Source organism: Scyliorhinus torazame, chromosome 30 (assembly GCF_047496885.1).
Source record: "Scyliorhinus torazame isolate Kashiwa2021f chromosome 30, sScyTor2.1, whole genome shotgun sequence".
NCBI lineage: Eukaryota > Metazoa > Chordata > Chondrichthyes > Carcharhiniformes > Scyliorhinidae > Scyliorhinus > Scyliorhinus torazame.
In genome coordinates, this window is record NC_092736.1 from 13,948,642 (window position 1) to 13,968,185 (window position 19,544).

General features: G+C 49.6%; 1 protein-coding gene across 2 annotated transcripts in view; it reads left to right on the forward strand.

Annotated features, from left to right (window-relative positions):
• Positions 1-11,349: 11,349 nt before the first annotated feature.
• The window catches only part of LOC140404393 (ribonuclease P protein subunit p25-like protein), a 54,124-nt gene continuing 45,929 nt past the window's right edge, over positions 11,350-19,544 (forward strand). For both annotated transcript variants that reach the window (XM_072492853.1, XM_072492854.1), the window contains exon 1: positions 11,350-13,131. In XM_072492853.1, coding sequence (XP_072348954.1) covers positions 12,226-12,870 — 645 coding nt within the window. In that variant the 5' untranslated portion in view covers positions 11,350-12,225 and the 3' untranslated portion in view covers positions 12,871-13,131. The remainder of the gene's footprint in view (positions 13,132-19,544) is intronic.

Here is a 19,544-nt window from a genome sequence, read left to right on the forward strand (position 1 = left end):
GTCAAGATGCCCCTTAAATGTCACTATCGGCCCTGCTTCCACCACCTCCTCCGGCAGCGAGTTCCAGGCACCCACTACCCTTGAAGATACTCAATGTTCCTCTCGTTTATCCCATTTGATACTTCTGATGGAAAGTTGGCAGGAAAACGATTGCCGAACAATGGGCCACCTTCAAAGAAGGAGGCGGAATTCTCCGTCGGCGGGACCCTCCGGTCCGCCGGCTGCGCACCCACGCTAGGGGGTTTCCCACAATTGGAAACCCCATTGGCCGGCGGCGGGAACGGAGAATCCCGCTGTCGGCGGGTTGCGCCGCACTGGAAAACGCGGCTAGCGGACCGGAGAACCTTGCTGAGGCATTTGTTAGAGGTGTTCAAAATCTAGGGCCTGGGCAGAGTAGAGAGAGCGAAACTGTTCCCACACGTGAAAGGACAGAGAACGAGAGGGAGACAGATTTAAATTTATCAGCAAGAGAAGCAAAAGCGACACATGGAAAACTGTTTTCATGCAGCGAGCGGTTAGGATCTGCAATGCTCAGCCTGAGAGTGTGGTGGTGGCAGGTTCAATCGATAATTTCAAGAGGAAATTAGGCTGTTATCTGAAAAGGAAGAATGTGCAGGGGATATGGGGAGAAGGTGAGCAACTGGCACTAAGTGGATGGCTCATTTGGAGAGCCTATGCAGATACGATGGGCCAAATGGCTTCCTTCTACACTGTAACAACTCTGTGATTTACCTCAATGAGAACTACCTTTTTCTCTCTGGATTGCTGACGTCAATCTTTCCTTATTAGTTCATTCCTTTTAATATGGGCAGCACGGTAACGCAGTGATTAGCACAGTTGCTTCACAGCGCCAGGGTCCCGGGTTCGATTCCCGGCTTGGGTCACTGTCTGTGCGGAGTCTGCACGTTCTCCCCCGTGTCTGCGTGGGTTTCCACCGGGTGCTCCGGTTTCCTCCCACAAGTCCCGAAAGATGTGCTGTTAGGTAATCTGGACATTCTGAATTCTCCCTCCGTGTACCCGAACAGGCGCCGGAGTGTGGTGACTAGGGGCTTTTCACAGTCACTTCATTGCACTGTTAACGTAAGCCTACTTGTGACACTAATAAAGATTATTATTATTTGAAATGTTAGATTTCCTTAAATAGCAACCTCAGTCGTTTGCAAGGCCATTGGTGAGAACGCTGCAGCAGGAGCCTTGGGAAATACAAGTAAAATACATTTATGTGAGCATAGCATTTGAGCGAGAAGGGAACAGATGTTTACGAAGGTAGCTTCAGATGAGAAAAGAAGGGAGTGAAGCATAAATGTCAGCATTGATGGATTGGATTGATTAGTTTATTTCTGTGCCTCATATTCTGCTCAATCCTATGCAATCCAAAGATCTGGTTTAAGAAACAAAATGAAAGATTTTGATGTCCGAATCAAAGGAGTCAACAATGATATTGCTGAGCTGTGGGAGAGGTGTTTAAAGGCTCACACTAATCCTCACCGATGGAGATTTACTGACGCCTCACCAGCCCTGCTGTCATCCTTTTTGCTCTGCAATATTAATAATCTTTTATTACTGTCACAAGTAGGGGCGGCACATGGCACAGTGGTTAGCACTGTTGCCTACGGCGCTGAGGACCTGGGTTCGAATCCCAGCCCTGGGTCACTGTCCGTGTGGAGTTTGCACATTCTCCCCATGGGTACCACCCCTACAACCCAAAGACGTACAGGGTAGGTGGATTGGCCACGCTAAATTGCCCCTTAATTGGAAAAAGAAAATTGGGTACTCTAAAAAAAAAAATTTTTTTAAATAATTATTGTTCAGCACAAGTAGGCTTACTTAAAACACTGCAATGAAGTTACTGTGAAAATCCCCTAGTCGCCACACCCCGGCGCCTGTTCAGGGACACAGAGCGAGAATTCAGAATGTCCAATTCGTCGAACAAGCACGTCTTTCGGGGCTTGTGGGAGGAAATCGGTGCACCAGGAGGAAACCCACGCAGACACGGGGCGAGCGTGCAGACTCCGTACAGACAGTGACCCAAGCGGGAATTGAACCTGGAACCCTGGCGCTGTAAAACAACAATGCTAACCACTGTGCTACTGTGTCGCCCACGAAAGAGAATGTACCCTCCTAAAGTCCGGTTCGCTTCATCTTTTTATTGAAGCCCCTTGCCTCCTGAGACGTCTTTCCCCTTTGAGTTTGTTTCAATTTTCCTTTTACCTTTCTCAGTCTCATGTTAAATCCATTGAGGGCACCGTCAACCAGTAGCCAGGGTGCTCTCGATGCTAGATTTGTAGAAAATAAGGATAGGAGTGGGCCATTCAGCCCTTCACTGCCTGACTTTGGCGCACATCGAAGGGCTGACGCTTCAGCGCAGTACTGAGGGAGTTGAGTTTGAGCTGCCACGATTTGGGTGGGATACCCTGAGGCCGGCACTGTCATCAGACTTGCTCATGGCTCAGGTGGCCAGTATTGATCTTAAAGCACGACTTAAAGAACAGCAGCAAGGTTTCCTGCTGTGTGCCTTGGCCAACATTCCTCCCTCAACATACATCAGGTTAACCGGTAATTCATACTGTGGTCGTCTGTGGCATCTTGCTGTGTGAGAGAGAAAACAGCTATCACATGGCTGGCAATTTGTCAAGGGTTTCCGAGAGATGCGCAAAAATACAAGTCTCTCTTGTTAAGCATTTCAAATTTTTCAGCTGTCTTTGCAAACCCAGTGATATCATCCTTATGAATAATTAAATTGGGCATGATAATGAAGGAACTGTGATGCATTGAATTATGCAGATATTGAAAGACTGATTAGTTGCAAACATTAGGCAAAAATAGGGGAAGTTATGAACTGTTACATATCCTGTCTGTCGCATTGAAATGTGCGCTTATTACAGATTTGCAGAGCAATATCCCATTGTTGTTTTTTTTAATTTTTCTGTAGTGTAATATTGAGTTTCAATGCAATTATTTTCAGATTATAATATTAGAATGTAGACCTCTCAATCAATTAATTGAGACAAAGAAGGTAGATGTCTGATAAATTGAAGTTAGGTTAGTGCATGCATGAAGAGCAGTACGGTAGCATAGTGGTTAGCACAGTTGCTTCACAGCTCCAGGGTCCCAGGTTCGGTTCCCGGCTTGGGTCACTGGCTGCGCGGAGTCTGCACGTCCTCCCCGTGTCTGCGTGGGTTTCCTCCCGGTGCTCCGGTTTCCTCCCACAGTCCAAGGATGTGCAGGTTAGGTGGATTGGCCATGCTAAATTGGCCCTTAGTGTCCCAAAAAAATGTTAAGTGGGGTTACTAGGTTACGGGGATAGGGTGGAGGTGTGGGCTTGAGTAGGGTGCTCTTTCCAAGGGCCGGTGCAGACTCAATGGGCTGAATGGCCTCCTTCTGCCTGTAAATTCTATGATGAAGGAGAGGGATTTACTGTTTTGGTTACAAGAACACAAGAAATAGGGGCAGAAGTAGACCATTCGGCCCCTCGAGCCTGCTCCACGCGCCATTCAATACATTCATGATTGATCTCCAGCTTCCATTTGATTCCCCTGCCTCTTCCTTGATTCCCTGAGACACCAAAGATCTGTCTGACCCCAGCCTTAAATATATTCAACATTGGAGCACCCACAATTCTCTGGGGTGGAGAATTCCAACCCTTTGAGTGAAGTAATTTCTCCTCATCTCAGTCCCACATGATTGGCCCCCTTGTCCTGAGTCAGTGCCTCCATATTGTAGATTCCCCAGCCAGCAGAAACGATCGTTCAGCGTCCACCCTATCTTCTTGTTCTTTGCCGATCACTCGCTAACGAGCATGATTGTCCACCTAAGAAATTCCGCGTTACTGGTCCTGGGCCATGTGGGTCCATGCGTGTCTGATGAGCCCGATCCTAGAGCCACATCTCCAACCGCACACTTGCCGGATGTTTCCGGGAGGTGGGATCGGTCCTTGGTCTCTAGATCGCTGGTATTCCTTTCTCAGGCTCCTTTTCCTGGCCACGCCTTGCCATGGGGTAGCCTTGAAGAATTGTGTCCCTTCAATCAGGAAGTTCCCCCAAGTAGGTCTCTCCTAAGCAAGGGTCTCCCAGGCATTGACGTCGATGTTGCACTGTCTATCCCTGTAATCCTGTCAAACCCTAGCATACCCTTCAGAAACTTGGATGTTTCAATGAGCTCGTCTCTCATTCTGCTGAACGCCAGAGAATAGAAGTGCAATTTACTTGGCACCTTGTCATAGGGGAACCCCTTCGTCCCAGGGACCAATTGTGCTTCACTGTTGCTTCACAGTGCCGGGGACCCAGGTTCGATTCCCGGCTTGGGTCACTGTCTGTGCGGAGTCTGCACTTTCTCCCCGTGTCTGCGTGGGTTTCCTCCGGGTGCTCCGGTTTCCTCCCACAAGTCCCGAAAGACGTGCTTGTTAGGTAGTTTGGACATTCTGAATTCTCCCTCTGTGTACCCGAACAGGCGCCGGAGTGTGGCAACTAGGGGCTTTTCACAGTAACTTCATTGCAGTGTTAATGTAAGCCTACTTGTGATACTAATAAAGGTTATTGTTTTGTGAATCTTCGCTTACCGCCTCTAATGCGCCTTTCCGTGCGTTTCCCGACGTCGTGGGGTGGCCACAATGGGAAACCCCATTGGCCGGCTGCGGGAATGGGGTGCGCCATGCAGGGAAATAGGCCAGCAGGACGGAGAATCCCACCCTTTATCTTTTCTTAAATGTGGGGACCAAAACTGCACACAGTACCCCAACTGTGAACTCATCAAAGGTCGGTACAACTGTGGCAACACTTCTTTGTTCCTGCACTCAAATCCCCTTACAATAAAGATCAACCTGTTAACTGCCTTCTTAACTGTAGAGATGAAATAGGATGAGCGGCGACACTGTGGAGCATAAACACAGATCAGAATAGTTGGACTGATTGACCTGTTTCTAAGATGCAACTTCGATGCAATTCATCTTGAGAATTGGTTACATGTTTGATTTTTGTCATTGATTTGATGAGACCTTAAATGGTTAGGATGAGGGAGTCTTGGGTTGTCAGCTCATTTCCAACCTTCACCCACAGTAAGCATCTTAAGAGTAGAGTAAGGTTTTCCAAAGAAGAATCTCAATGTAATTTTGAGAGAGGTAGTCACAAAACTACAATCACACCTCCACACGCGCAAAAAAACAGCTTGAACACATTCAAACATTAGCAAGACTTACAGCAAGTCTGCATACCTTTAGCTCCACCTGATGATCACAAGAACAATATGCTGTAAACTGTTCATATTATGTGTTTTAACTTTTATTGTGTTCAACTCTTTGAATCCTTCTGTTCAACTGTAGCCTTCTAGTCGCTGCCAATTATTCTTTCTCCATATAATGTAGGAAAATGTGAAATTCTGCACTTTGGTAGGAAGAATAAAGGAGCTGAATATTATTTAAATGGAGAAAGACTGCAGAAAGCTGCATGGTGGCGCAGTGATTAGCGCTGCTACCACACAACGCTGAGGACCCGGGTTCGCTCCCGGCCCTGGGCCACTGTCCCTGTGGAGTTTGCAATTTCTCTCCATGTCTGCATGGGTCTCACCCCCACAACCCAAAATTTGTACAGGGTAGGTGGATTAACCATGCTAAAATTGCCCCTTAATCAGAAAAAAAAAAGAATTGGGTGCTCAAATTTATTTTAAAGAGTATGTTGAAGGCTGAGGTAGACAGATTTTTAATCCGTGAAGGAATCGAGTGTAATGGGGATAAGACACGAATGTGGCGTTAGGCTTATCAGATTAGTCATGGTCTCACTGAACGGTGGGAGCAGACTCGATGAGCTGAATGGCCTTCTTCTGTTCCTATGTCTTATGGTCTAACCCATCTGTAACCCAAAATACATCACAAATAACACTTCCCAACTGACTAAGGACAAGGTTTGGAGCCCTGGGCAGAGTCGGCACATACCTCATCTCATGAGAGTGATGTCACAGGTTTTTACATTTGGTCGACCTTTTGTTTTGTGGTTGTCATTTTCATTCCCTCTCTGTTGGTTTTGATATCATACTGCCCTTATTTCAATTCATCGCCTTGGCTGTAACGCTTGCGCCTCGTTTTTCATTTCCTTTCACTGCTTTGTTATGAATTTCATTCTCGACGTTGCTTCGACTGGGTCCACTTCGTTCATGACAGGAGTCCTAATCCATGGTGCACATTTATCCCAGCTCTCCACACACATCGTCACAGGCGCGGAGGCACAGTGCAGCTTTCCAGTGCCAGTTTGCCAGCTCCAATCATAATTGTCAATAGCTCTGTAAAAACCATTGGAGGCATGGATTGAAAACCAAAGGAAAAAGACAAGTGACCAGGTCCCAAGACAAGAGTGAGATTCGCCAGAGCAGCAGGTTCGATCCCGGTCACTGTCTGTGTGGAGTTTGCACATTCTCCCCGTGTCTGCGTGGGTTTCGCCCCCGCAACCCAAAGATGTGCAGGGTAGGTGGATTGGCCACGCTAAAATTGGCCCTTAATTGGAAAAAACGAATTGGGTACTCTAAATTTATTTTTAAAAAGAGTGAGATTATCTGTAATGCTTAGGATTTCTAAATGAAATCCCCTGCACCAAATTCTAAATCATCCGTGGAGCGATTGCAGAAGTCCCTTGAGATTTATGGTACTCCTGACTTAACTATGCTTCTCCCGATGTCTATGTCTATGTGTTTACATTGTGTATTTATCATACGTCCTGGGCAGGATTCTCCGATTGCCGACGTCAAAATGACGTTCGGTGATCGGCCGGAGAATTCCCGTTTACGCCGGAATCGGGGGCGGTACCGTTTTGTGCGATGCTCCGCCCTCTCAAAATCGGCGTACTCAGGGAGTACGGGCGGCCTCAGAACGTCGCCTGAGACCCTCCCCCAATGCTCCGCCCTCGATGGGCCGAGCCCCCGACCACGTGGGACACGTGTGCACACACCATTCAGGGACTTCGCGTGGCGGCTGCGGAGCATTTCCGCTGGCAGCGGGAGGCTCGGCGGAGGTCTGGGGGGACTGCTGGGAGGTGGTCCGGGGGTGGCGAGGGGGGACCAGGGGGGCAGTTTTTGGCAGGCTGTTTTTTTCATGCATCGAACGATCTGCCTGGACTGTACGCAGAACAATACTTTTCACTGTATCTCGGTACACATGACAATAAACCCAAAACTAAATCACTATTTCCGTTGCTGCATCAGAACAACAAATATATATTTTATCAATGTGCCCCCGTGAGGGCTCAAAGTCCCTGAGGGGAGTCAGTATTTGCAATTGGAAATGTGCTGACATATTGAGGGGTCTCCGGAGTGAACAGAAAAAAAGAACTCGCATTTCTGTAGCACCTTGCACAACCTCATGGCGTCCATGTCGGTATTACTGCCAATTAGTTTATTTTTTAAATTGTAGTCCAATTGTATGGGCCAGGGTTTAAAAAAACTCCAAAGTGTATTAGGGAGTCCACCTGACCTATAACCTTTCTGTTGATTTTGGTTACGATGTGTCCAAGAGCCTTCCTTTCAAGTGTTATTCAACAAACTTCTTAGGCGCTTTTAATCAAAAAAACAAGCTTTATTCTCAGAATTTAGTTAACATTTGTATAAACACACACTGCAAGAATTTTTATCAATTACAAACATAACGACCCCACACAGCTACAGTAATCTATGTAAACCCTTCATGAATTCCCCCTTAACTGTTCCAATTCATAAACCAAAACCCCCTGTTTATCAAAACAGCAGGTAGTTATAATCAATGGTTTTCTTCCATGGAACAACTCTTTAAAATGAAATAGAGAGACAGGCCAAAATACTTCTGTTACAGCAGTCAAATGTGAAAGCGAAAACAAAACAAAAAAAGCTCCCAGAGCCACAGCCCAGCTCCACCCACATAATGGCATCACTGAAGCCATGTGATAAGACAAAAACCTTTCTTAAAGGGACATGACACGATGTGAGGAAACATAGGGCAGCCAAAAGCAGCAATTAAAGAATCACCAAATAATCTGCTCTCGTGATGTTGTTTGTGGGATAAATGTTGGCCAGGATACTGTTCAAAAAGTGCCATGAGATATCTAACATCCCAGCTGGGAGGGCAGACTAGGCCTTGGTCACACCATGACAATGCAGCACTCCTTCAATTGGATTTGAATTCCAAACCTTATGACTCAATGACGGGAGGGCCACCAATATGGCATGGCTTACACCGCCTGGGAATGTGGCGGTATTTCTCAGGTGGATATGATATTTGCAAGGTGAATCCCACGTTGGAAAGTTTGTAATCCACCGTTAAATAAAAATGAAGAAATCTTCAATCAAATATTATGGGGTGGCTATAAAATGGGCAATGTGCCATCTCTGTGCCCCAAGCTATCAAAGATAGCAAATGGTATTTGATCTTCACTTGGTTGACAGGGTTGAACTGTGTTTGGTACGAAAAGTTGGACTGGGCTATTTTTGGCACTGTTGTTAAATTGGTGGATGAATCCTGAATCCTCATTTATTTTTATTAATTCATGCCATGTCACTGGCAAAGCCAACATTTGTTGCCCATCCCAATTTACCCTTGAAAGTTTAAAAAATTTTTTTTAGAGTATCCAATTCATTTTTTCCAATTAAGGGGCAATTTAACGAGGCCAATCCACCTACCCTGCACATCTTTTGGGTTGTGGGGGCGAAACCCACGCAAACACGGGGAGAACGTGCAAACTCCACACGGACAGTGACCCAGAGCCGGGATCGAACCTGGGACCTCGGCACCGTGAGGCAGCAGGGCCAACCCACTGCGCCACCTTGCTGCCCTTACCCGTGAAAAGTTATTGGTGAGGCAATTTCTTGAACCGTTGCAGTCCACGTGGTGTAGGTAACCCACTGTGCTATTCCAAAGGAAGTTCTAGGAATTTGACACAGTGTCAGTCCTGCCTTGTGCTTTGTAGATTGTGGACGGGCTTTGGGGAGAGGTGAAGAGGTGAGTAACTCCCAGGCTCTGACCTACTCCTGTAGTCACTATATTTATGTTGCTGGTCCATTTTAGTATCCAGTCAATGGCGACCCCCTTCTCCCCCCTCCCCTCCCCCCTCCAAGGTTGTTGATGATGGGGAATGATAATGTTGCGGAATGTCAAGGGGAGATGGTCATTGCCTGGCACTTGTGTGGAATAAAAGCCACTTGAATCTTATCAGCCCTAACCTGAATATTGTCCAGATCTGGCTATACCATGGACACAGACAGTTTCCGTATCCGCGGAGTCATGAATGTTGCGGAACGGGCAGCACGGTGGCGGTGGTTAGCATTGCAGTCTCACGGCGCCAAGGTCCCAGGTTCGATCCCGGCTCTGGGTCACTGTCCATGTGGAGTTTGCACATTCTCCCCGTGTTTGCGTGGGTTTAGCCCCCACAACCCAAAGATGTGCAGGGTGGGTGGATTGGCCGCCCTTAATTGGAAAAAATGAATTGGGTACTCTAAATTTATTTTTTAAAAGTGAATGTTGCGGAACATTGTGCAAAACAAGTAAAAATCCGGAAATGATTGGGACTGGGCTGAACTGGAGTTACACTTTAAGCCATACAAACCCAGTTGGGAGCAGTCCCAGACTTTTCCCAGTTTTCCTTCTGCGGAGGGAGGGGAAGGCCATTAATAAGCAGCTGAGGAATGCCAAGACCTGTGACAGGAAGCGTACAAACGTACGAATAGGGATGAGGAGCAGGCCACTCGGCCCCTCGATCCTGCTCCTCCATTCAGTAAGGTCATGGCCGATCCTGATTGTAACCTCCGCCCGAGACTGCTGCCGACCCGATAGCCTTTCAGCTCCTTGTGAATCAAGAATCAATCGACCTCTGCCTTAAACATTTTCAAAGTTTCCGCTTCCGCCCCCTTTTGAGAAAGAGAGTTCTGCAGACTCAGAGCCCTCTGAGCGAATTTTGTTTTGCTCATCTCCAATTTAGGATATGTGCAGTTTAAGGGGAACAGGGATTAAATCATCATGAAGCATCATAAAATGTTTTACAATAGAGTAAAAGAGACTTTATTCAATTATCCGTTGGAGACACTCACGTTAAAGTTAATGCAGCAGAAAATCGAGCAGGGACAATTTCCAGCAGCCTCCACGTTTAACACTCTCCTTCAAAGGTGCCCTCTGCGCCTCCCTTATTCTCCTGTATAAGAGCTGGAGCAATCCTCTCAGAATCGCAGGATTGTTACGGCACAGAAGGAAGCCATTCGGCCCATCCTGCCTCTCCCCAGCCTTTTCCCCTACCCCCGCACATTTTTTCTCCTCAGGTAATCAGCTAACGCGCTCTTGGAGGCCTCGATTGAACCCGCCTCCCGCCAGGCTCCAGGCCCGTGTATTCCAACCTGAGCCGCTCACTGTGTGAAAAAGTATTTCCTCACATCACATTCGGAAATGATCGGCCAATCATTTTTTTTTTTAATTTAGAGTACCCAATTAATTTTTTCCAATTAAGGGGCAATTTAGTGCGGCCAATCCACCTACCTGCACATCTTTGGGTTGCGGGGGCGAAACCCACGCAGACACGGGGAGAATGCGCAAACTCCACACGGACAGTGACCCAGAGCCGGGATCGAACCTGGGACCTCGGCGCCGTGAGGCAACAGGGCTAACGGACTGCGCCACCGTGCTGCCCCTGATCGGCCGATCATGATGGAAATCTGCATTTTATCTCTACGGTGCCCATGGGCGGCACGATGCCAGGGACCCGGGTTCAATTCCGACCTCGGGTGACTGTGTCTGCGTGGGTTTCCTCCGGGTTAGGTGGATTGGCCACGAGTAATTGCGCTATGGCGTCCAAAGATGTGCAGGGTATTATATGGGGATAGGATGGGGGAGTGGGTCTGGGTAAGGTGCTCTTTCGGAGGGTGGATGCTGCTTCGATGGGCCGAATGGCGTCCTTCTGCGACGTAAGGACTCTACGAATAGCCACAGATTTAAAGTAATTGGTAGAGGAGTAGAAGGAAATTGAGGAATATTTCTGTTTCACAAAGAGGCTGAAACCTGAACTCAGTAAACTGAAACAGTGGAAGAGGCAGAGAGAGAACCTTTGCTTGAAAATATAAAAATAAAACACTCGAATATGCATTTGGATCTGCTGTAACCCAGGGAGACAGGGGTCAGAAGCTGGTTGGGGTGGGAGTGTGTGGGGGGGGGGGGGGGGGGGGTGGAGAATTGTGCTGGACAAATCTTTATGGGCTAGCACCGACCTGACGGGCCGAACGGCCGGGATCTCCCTGTGTGCTAAACATTCCTTGTGCGGCTGCCTGCTTGTTAGCACTTCAGTCACAAGGCAGCATTGCAGACAGCCACACACACGCCCCCCGAGAGGAGGTGTCTGGCTGGGGGGGGGGAAGCGGTGGAACCATGGAGAGGTTCATTCACAGGGAATCAGGGGCTGGTGTGGGTAGCAGCAAATCTGGAAGGGGCTGAGAGAGAGAAAGAGAGGGAGAGAGAGAGAGGGAGAAAGAGCCACGGTTCTGTGCTCAGCCAGTGTGCTGTGAGAGCAGTCTGCTGCCTCCTGCGCAGATGGAGAGGAGCTGGGAGGATGTTTAAGATGCTCGCACCCCTCCTCACTCGCCCGGGGAAGCAGGGGTGCAGAAGGGGAAGGGGAGGAGTGGACGATTGCACCCTTTCAGGGAAAAGAGGGGGCAGTTCCTGGGCAAAGGAGGAGAGAGGGAGCTGCTGAGGAATGCTGAACCCAGGAGCGACTGTTGAGAATATATTGAGCCAGCTCTTTGGATGGGACGAAGCGGAGGGAGTAACGTTTCGAATCTAAACCACCTTCCTGACACAGATGCTGTCGGGCCAGCTAAGTTTACCCAGTATTTTGTGTGCCCGTTATCCTGCAGAATCCCAGCTCCCGCAGCATTTTCCTTTTAATTTGGAGAATATTGGGGGGAAACTATTGTGAGTTGTTCCCCAGCTTGATCCTTGGAGAGTCCTGATCCTTCAAGACTTGAGTCACAGTCTCTACTCCCTTGGTCCAAACTGTCTTTGCCAAGACTTGCCCCTGCTCCAAGCATTGGGCGATGGACAATGATCTTCCCCGGGGTCTGCTGAAGACGAAGGTATAGCCTTAGCCAGCCCCCCCCCACCCCCCACCCCGCCCCAGGACAATAAAAAAAGGGGGAAAAGTTGGGGAACTTTTGTTGCTGTTTTGGTAGCAGAAGGAAGATGTTAGGATTTGGGGTGTGATAGCCAGGTACCCTGCTCTATCTCTCTCTGTGGAAGAGATGCAGGGCTCTGCTCAAGGAGGTGAGATGGAAAACTATCGGAAGATCGGGCGGACGGAGGAGGAGAGCCCCCTGCCCTTCGCGGACCTGCCCCTGGACATCGTGGAGATGAGGGTGAAGGAAGGGAGCAAGATCAGGAACCTGATGGGCTTCGCCATGGGCCGCATGGCGCTGGAGGGCACCCGGCAGATTGTGTTCAGCGGCTCCGGGAGGGCGGTCACCAAGACCATCACTTGTGTGGAGATCATGAAGCGGAGGATCGGGGGTCTCCACCAGGTGACCAAGCTGCGCTACAAGAGCCTGCAGGAGACCTGGGAGCATCGGGGCGGCCCGGAGGGCACACCTAACCTCACCCTGCTCAAGAGCGTCCCCTCCATCTGCATCCTGCTCTCCAAGGAGCCCCTGGACGCCGGTGAAGCCGGCTACCAGCCCCCAGACACCGGGGGAGGACTGTGGCTGGAGGAGGAAGAGGAGACCCTGAGGGAGGAGGAAGGGGAGGAGGACCCCAGCCCATCTCCGAGGGGTGTCAAGCGCTCCCTCTGCTGCGAGGACACCCAAATGGTGAAAAAAGTCAACAGACAAGACAGCCAACTCGAGACACCCCCGTTACCCAATTATAATTTCCTAGTGAACTTTCAGCAGTAATCTCTTGTAAGCACAATATATCATATATATATATATATATATACTTTATAGAGCAGTTTGTAAACATTAAAATGTGGATTATAAATGCTCCTGTGTGTGTTGTGTTCGCTACATTTTAATTTGGAATCGAAACTCCTAGAAATACAAACTTGGGAACACTAACTCTGGACTCAGCTGGACGCAGCCCAGGGTTTTCCCTGTGAGCAGAGCCTCTGGGATGTTTGATGCTGCTGGATTCATTCTGCACCGAGAGCTGGGAAGGTGGGTGACCTCTGTGTGTGTGTGTGTATGTGTGAGTGTGTATAGTTTTCTCCTCTTGTGTTGAAGTGTTGACAGCCCCTTGCCTTTTCCTGTTGTACAAAAAGGTCTCTCTGGAGAAGGTTAAAAACTGGGGGGTTGATATTGGTGTTGAGGGGGGGGGGGGGCAGGGAAGACATTTTTTTGCAATGTCTCCCCCATGCCAATCCCCAGAGATGCAATCTCAAATTTGGGGGGGTTAACATGGTGGGCCTTTGCTTAAAGGGGCCAGGAATGTTTAACAATCACAGTATTCCGCTCCACCCCCCCACACACACACACTGTCTCTGCCGTTAACCCTCCTTTCCAAACTTTTGCAGCTGGAAATAGCCCCCCCCCCCCCCATCTCTTTTCACTGTGATTTCACTGTGGCTAATATCTGCCCCCCCTTTTCACTGTGAGGTCTCTGTGACTAATATCTCCCCTCCCCTTTTCAATGTGATGTCCCTGTGACTAATATCCCCCCTTCCCTTTTCACTGTGTTGTCTCTGTGACTAATATCCCCCCTCCCCTTTTCAATGTGATGTGCCTGTGACTAATATCTCCCCCTCCCCTTTTCACTGTGATGTCTCTGTGACTAATATCTCCCCCTCCCCTTTTCACTGTGATGTCCCTGTGACTAATATCTCCCCCTCCCCTTTTCACTGCGATGTCTCTGTGACTAATATCTCCCCCTCCCCTTTTCACTGTGATGTCTCTGTGACTAATATCCCCCTCCCCTTTTCACTGTGATGTCTCTGTGACTAATATCTCCCCCCTCCCCTTTTCACTATGATCTCCCTGTGACTAATATCCCCCCTCCCCTTTTCACTGTGTTGTCTCTGTGACTAATATCTCCCCCTCCCCTTTTCACTGTGATGTCTCTGTGACTAATATCCCCCCTCCCCTTTTCACTGTGATGTCTCTGTGACTAATATCCCCCCTCCCCTTTTCACTGTGTTGTCTCTGTGACTAATATCTCCCCCTCCCCTGTTCACTGTGATGTCTCTGTGACTAATATCCCCCTCCCCTTTTCACTGGGTTGTCTCTGTGACGAATATCTCCCCCTCCCCTTTTCACTGCGATGTCTCTGTGACTAATATCTCCCCCTCCCCTTTTCACTGTGTTGTCTCTGTGACTAATATCTCCCCCTCCCCTATTCACTGTGATGTCTCTGTGACTAATATCCCCCCTCCCCTTTTCACTGTGTTGTCTCTGTGACTAATATCCCCCTCCCCTTTTCACTGTGATGTCTCTGTGACTAATATCTACCCCCTCCCCTTTTCACTGTGATCTCCCTGTGACTAATATCCCCCCTCCCCTTTTCACTGTGTTGTCTCTGTGACTAATATCTCCCCCTCCCCTTTTCACTGTGATGTCTCTGTGACTAATATCCCCCCTCCCCTTTTCACTGTGATGTCTCTGTGACTAATATCCCCCCTCCCCTTTTCACTGTGTTGTCTCTGTGACTAATATCTCCCCCTCCCCTGTTCACTGTGATGTCCCTGTGACTAATATCTCCCCCTGCCCTGTTCACTGTGATGTCTCTGTGACTAATATCTGCCCCCTCTGCTTTTCACTGCGATGTCTCTGTGACTAATATCTCCCCCTCCCCTTTTCACTGTGTTGTCTCTGTGACTAATATCCCCCTCCCCTTTTCACTGTGATGTCTCTGTGACTAATATCTACACCTCCCCTTTTCACTGTGATGTCCCTGTGACTAATATCTGCCCCTCCCCTTTTCACTGTGAAGTCCCTGTGACTAATATCTCCCCCTCCCCTGTTCACTGTGATATCCCTGTGACTAATATCTCCCCCTCCCCTTTTTACTGTGATGTCCCTGTGAGTAATATCTCCCCCTCCCCTTTTCACTGTGATGTCCCTGTGACTAATATCTCCACCTCCCCTTTTCACTGTGATGTCCCTGTGATTAATATCTCCCCCTCCCCTTTTCACTGTGAGATCCTGTGACTACTATCTCCCCCTCCCCTTTTCACTGTGATATCCCTGTGACTAATATCGCCCCCCTCCCCTTTTCACTTTGATAGCCCTGTAACGAATAACTACACCTCCCCTTTTCACTGTGATGTCCCTGTGACTAATATCTCCCCCTCCCCTTTTCACTATGATATCCCTGTGACTAATATCTCCCCTCCCCTTTTCACTGTGATGTCCCTGTGACTAATATCTCCCCCTCCCCTTTTCACTGTGAGGTCTGACTAATATCTCCCCCTCCCCTTTTCACTGTGATGTCCTTGTGATTAATATCTCCCCCTCCCCTTTTCACTGTGCTATCCATGTGACGAATAACCACCCCTGCCCTTTTTCTAGTGATGTGACTGTGATTATTTTCTGCTCTTCAACAGATTGAAGCGGTTGCACTCAACAAATTGGCTGGATAATTTAAGAAATTAACACCAAAATGATTGTGTGCTCAAATGATGTAGGAGCATAGTTTATTAAGAATTCGTAGCGTCTGGTGAAAGAGTTTTGGCAAAATTACACTTCGAAATCTCGCTTCATTTGTGCGCTAAAATAACGGCCTGTTCTTGTTTTAAACTCTGCCAATTTTTTTTTTTGCAACCATGTCCCCCAATGCTGAAAGCTGAAATTGAGACTGGGGTGAATGTGCGCACGTTAGCAGGGTGGTTACAGCGCCAGAGACCTGGGTTTGATTCCCGGCTTGGTTCACAGTCTGAGGGGAGTCTGCACATTCTCCCCCTGTCTGTGGGTTTCCTCCGGGTGCTCCAGTTTCCTCCCACAAGTCCCGAAAGACGTGGTGCTGTTAGATAATTTGGACATTCTGAATTCTCCCTCCGTGTACCCGAACAGGCGCCTGAGTGTGGCGACGAGGGGCTTTTCACAGTCACTTCATTTCAGTGTTAATGTAAGCCTACTTTTGACACTAATAAAGAGTATTATTATTATTAATCCAACTGGCGACAATTAAATCTCGTTGCTAAGGGTTGTGTCAGAGGAAAGCTCTCCCGAATTAAATCTTTAGAATTTGAATGGTAGATCTGAATGAAACCCTCTCGAGGGAAGATCCTTGGGCGGGATTCTCCGACCCCCGCCGGGTCGGACAATCACCGGGGGCTGGCGTGAATCCCGCCCCCGCCGGTTGACGAATTCTCCGGCACCGGAGATTCGGCGGGGGCGGGAATCGCGCCGCGCCGGTTGGAGGCCCCCCCCCGGCGATTCTCCGGCCCGTATTGCCGAAGTCCTGCTGCTGGAATGCCTGTCCCGCCGGCGTGGAATAAACCACCTACCTTACCGGCGGGACAAGGCGGCGCGGGCAGGCTCCGAGGTCCTGGGGGGGGGGCCGCATGCCGATCTGGCCCCGGGGGGGTGCCCCCACGGTGGCCTGGCCCGCGATCGAGGCCCACCGATCCGCGGGCGGGCCTGTGCCGTGGGGGCACTCTTTTCCTTCCGCCTTCGCCATGGTCTCCACCATGGCGGAGGCGGAAGAGACCCCCGCCACTGCGCATGCGCGGGGATGCCGTGAGCTGACCCTCCTGCGCATGCGCTGCCCGGCAATGTCATTTCCGCGCCTGCTGGCGGGGCGCCAAAGGCCTTTATTGAGCAGACTTGTTCAGACCTTTGGGGCGGCGCGATGCCAGACTGATTTGCGCCGTTTTTGGCGCCGTTCGGCTGACATCGCGCCGATTGCGGAGAATTCCGCCCCAAGTGTTTTGAACCCTTTTTTCTTTAGTTAGCAGAAAGCAAAGAATATTGACTGGTTGAGGAGTCCACTGAATTCCAATCTTCTAACCATGATTTCTGTTCTATAATGTAGAGAGCAATCGGGTCAGCTTCCTCTGTGTTAATTGAATAGGATATTTGAAGAAAATTAATGGGTTTTGGGGGGGGAGAGAAAAGATTAGGCATGGGGCTAAAATTGGACAGCTTTTTCGACGAGCTGGCAGAAACACAGGCTGAATGGCCACCATCTTTGCTGTTTCCATCAAATCCCCCACAGTGCCGAAGGAGGTCAGTCAGCCCATTGAGCCTGCGCCAATCCTCTGAAACTCTACCCAGTCTCACTCCCTCACCCTATCCCATAACCTCACCTAACCTGCACATCTTTTGGACACTAAGCATCAATTTAGCATGGCCAATCCATCTAACCTACGTACTTCTGGGTTGCATTCGGCAGGTCAGGCACAAGTCAGGAGTGTAATGGAATACTCTCCACAACACTCATAGAATAGAATTTCATAGAATTTACAGTGCAGAAGGAGGCCATTCAGCCCATCGAGTCTGCACCAGCTCTTGGAAAGAGCACCCTACCCAAGGTCAACACCTCCACCCTATCCCCATAACCCAGTAACCCCACCCAACACGAAGGGCACTTTTGGACACTAAGGGCAATTTATCATAGCCAATCCACCTAACCTGCACATCTTTAGACTGTGGGAGGAAACCGGAGCACCCGGAGGAAACCCACGCACACACGGGGAGGATGTGCAGACTCCGCACAGACAGTGACCCAAGCCGGAATCGAACCTGGGACCCTGGAGCTGTGAAGCAATTGTGCTAACCACAATGCTACCGTGCTGCCCCAAGAAGCTCAACACCATCTAGGGCAAAGCAGCTCACTTGATTGCTCCTCCTTCCATAAACCTTCAAACCCTCCATCACCGACAAACAGTGTATCATCTACTAGATGCACTGCAGTAACTCACCACGTTTCCTCAGACAGCACCTTCCAAACCCACGACCGCTACCATCTAGAAGGACAAGAGCAGCAGATACCTGGGAACCCCACCACCTGGAGGTTCCCCTCCAAGTCACTTACCAACCTGACTTGGAGATATATCGCCGTTCCTTCCCTGTCGCTGGGGCAAAATCCTGGAACTCCCTCCCTAACAGCAGAGTGGGTGTACCTACACCTGAAGGACGGCAGCGGTTCTAGAAGACAACTCACCACCACCTTCTGAAGGGCAACTGGGGATGAGCAATAATTGCTGGCCTTGCCAGCGACGCCCACCTCCCATAAATGAATTTTAAAAAGGTGTGTGTGAATTATAAAGTATTTAACAGCAGGATCAATACGCTGTGCAAACACTCAGAGATACCTGTGAGCACATATGTTGATATTAGCCTTACAGATTAAAGCAGTCACAATAGGTATCTTGTCCAGATGTTTGCACATCCATACAATAACGTGACTTTATATTTGCATCAGTGTCAGAAGCTCCTCTCTTTACAAGATGTCGGTGCTTTTAAGAGGAGACATTTACTCCTGCTACTGTTTGATTAACAGAGGTTTCTTAATGATTATTATGATCGCCACAGAACAGGGGCGGGATTCTCCAAGCCCTGGGCCGGGCCGGAGAATCCCTGCGAACGGGCACGCCGCTCTGACCGCGGAGAATCGGCGCCATTGGCGCCAGCGAGGTTGGCGCCGATCGCAGGCCGCACTACGCGCCGACCCGCCAATTCTCCGGCCCGAAAGGGCCGAGCGGCCGTAAGAAAGGAGCCGAGTCCCGCCGGCGCCGTTCTAACCTGCTCTGGGCCAGCGGGACCTCGGTGTGGAAGGGTCGGGTGGCGGCCTGTGGGGGGGGGGGGGGTGGAGGGGGGCGTCCGATGTGGCCTAGCCCGCGATCGGGGCCCACCGATCGGCGGGCCGGCCTCTGTGGCTGGGGAGGCCTCCTTTCCCACGCCCCTGTCGCCCTGCGCCATGTTGCGTCGGGGCCGGCACGTTGAAGGAGGCCACTGCGCGTGTCCTCATTGGCACCGGCAGAACTGCGGATGCGCGGATCCCACAGCACATGGTTCGCGCCGGGATCTGCAGCTGGAGCGGCACGAACCGCTCCAGCGCCGTGCTGGCCCCCTGTCGGGGCCAGAATTGATCGTGGGAGCGGCCCGCTCACGCCGTCGTTTTACAATGGCGTGGACACTCTGCCGCGGGATTGGAGAAGCCTGCCCAGGTGCCTCGGCTGGAAGGTCTTAAGTTTGTACACAGCTGCTGCCATAGAAACAAGACGTTTCTTTTGCCGTAGATAGAGGTACCCCAGGGATCCAACTCCTCGAGCTGTGTGGATAGATTCGCCCTCAGTCACCCGTGAAGCAGCAACGTCCCAAACCCCAATGATCATTTACAAACTTACATCTGGGAGATTATGCAAGGAGACTGCAAACGCAGTCGGCGGCATTTATTTTTTTCCGATCCAATGCGTCCAGCAAGAAAAATAGAAATTAGCAATCCAGACTGATTGAAACAAATGAGTGCATTTGCTTCCTCAGTGTGTATCCGTGTGGTGAATAATGATATTCACAATGCAATCAAATGAATAGCATTATTAATACAAACAAATATTTTTTTCTGCATTCTTTCACAGAATGTGACATTGCTTGTCATAGAGTCATAGATGTTTGCAGCGTGGAAACAGGCC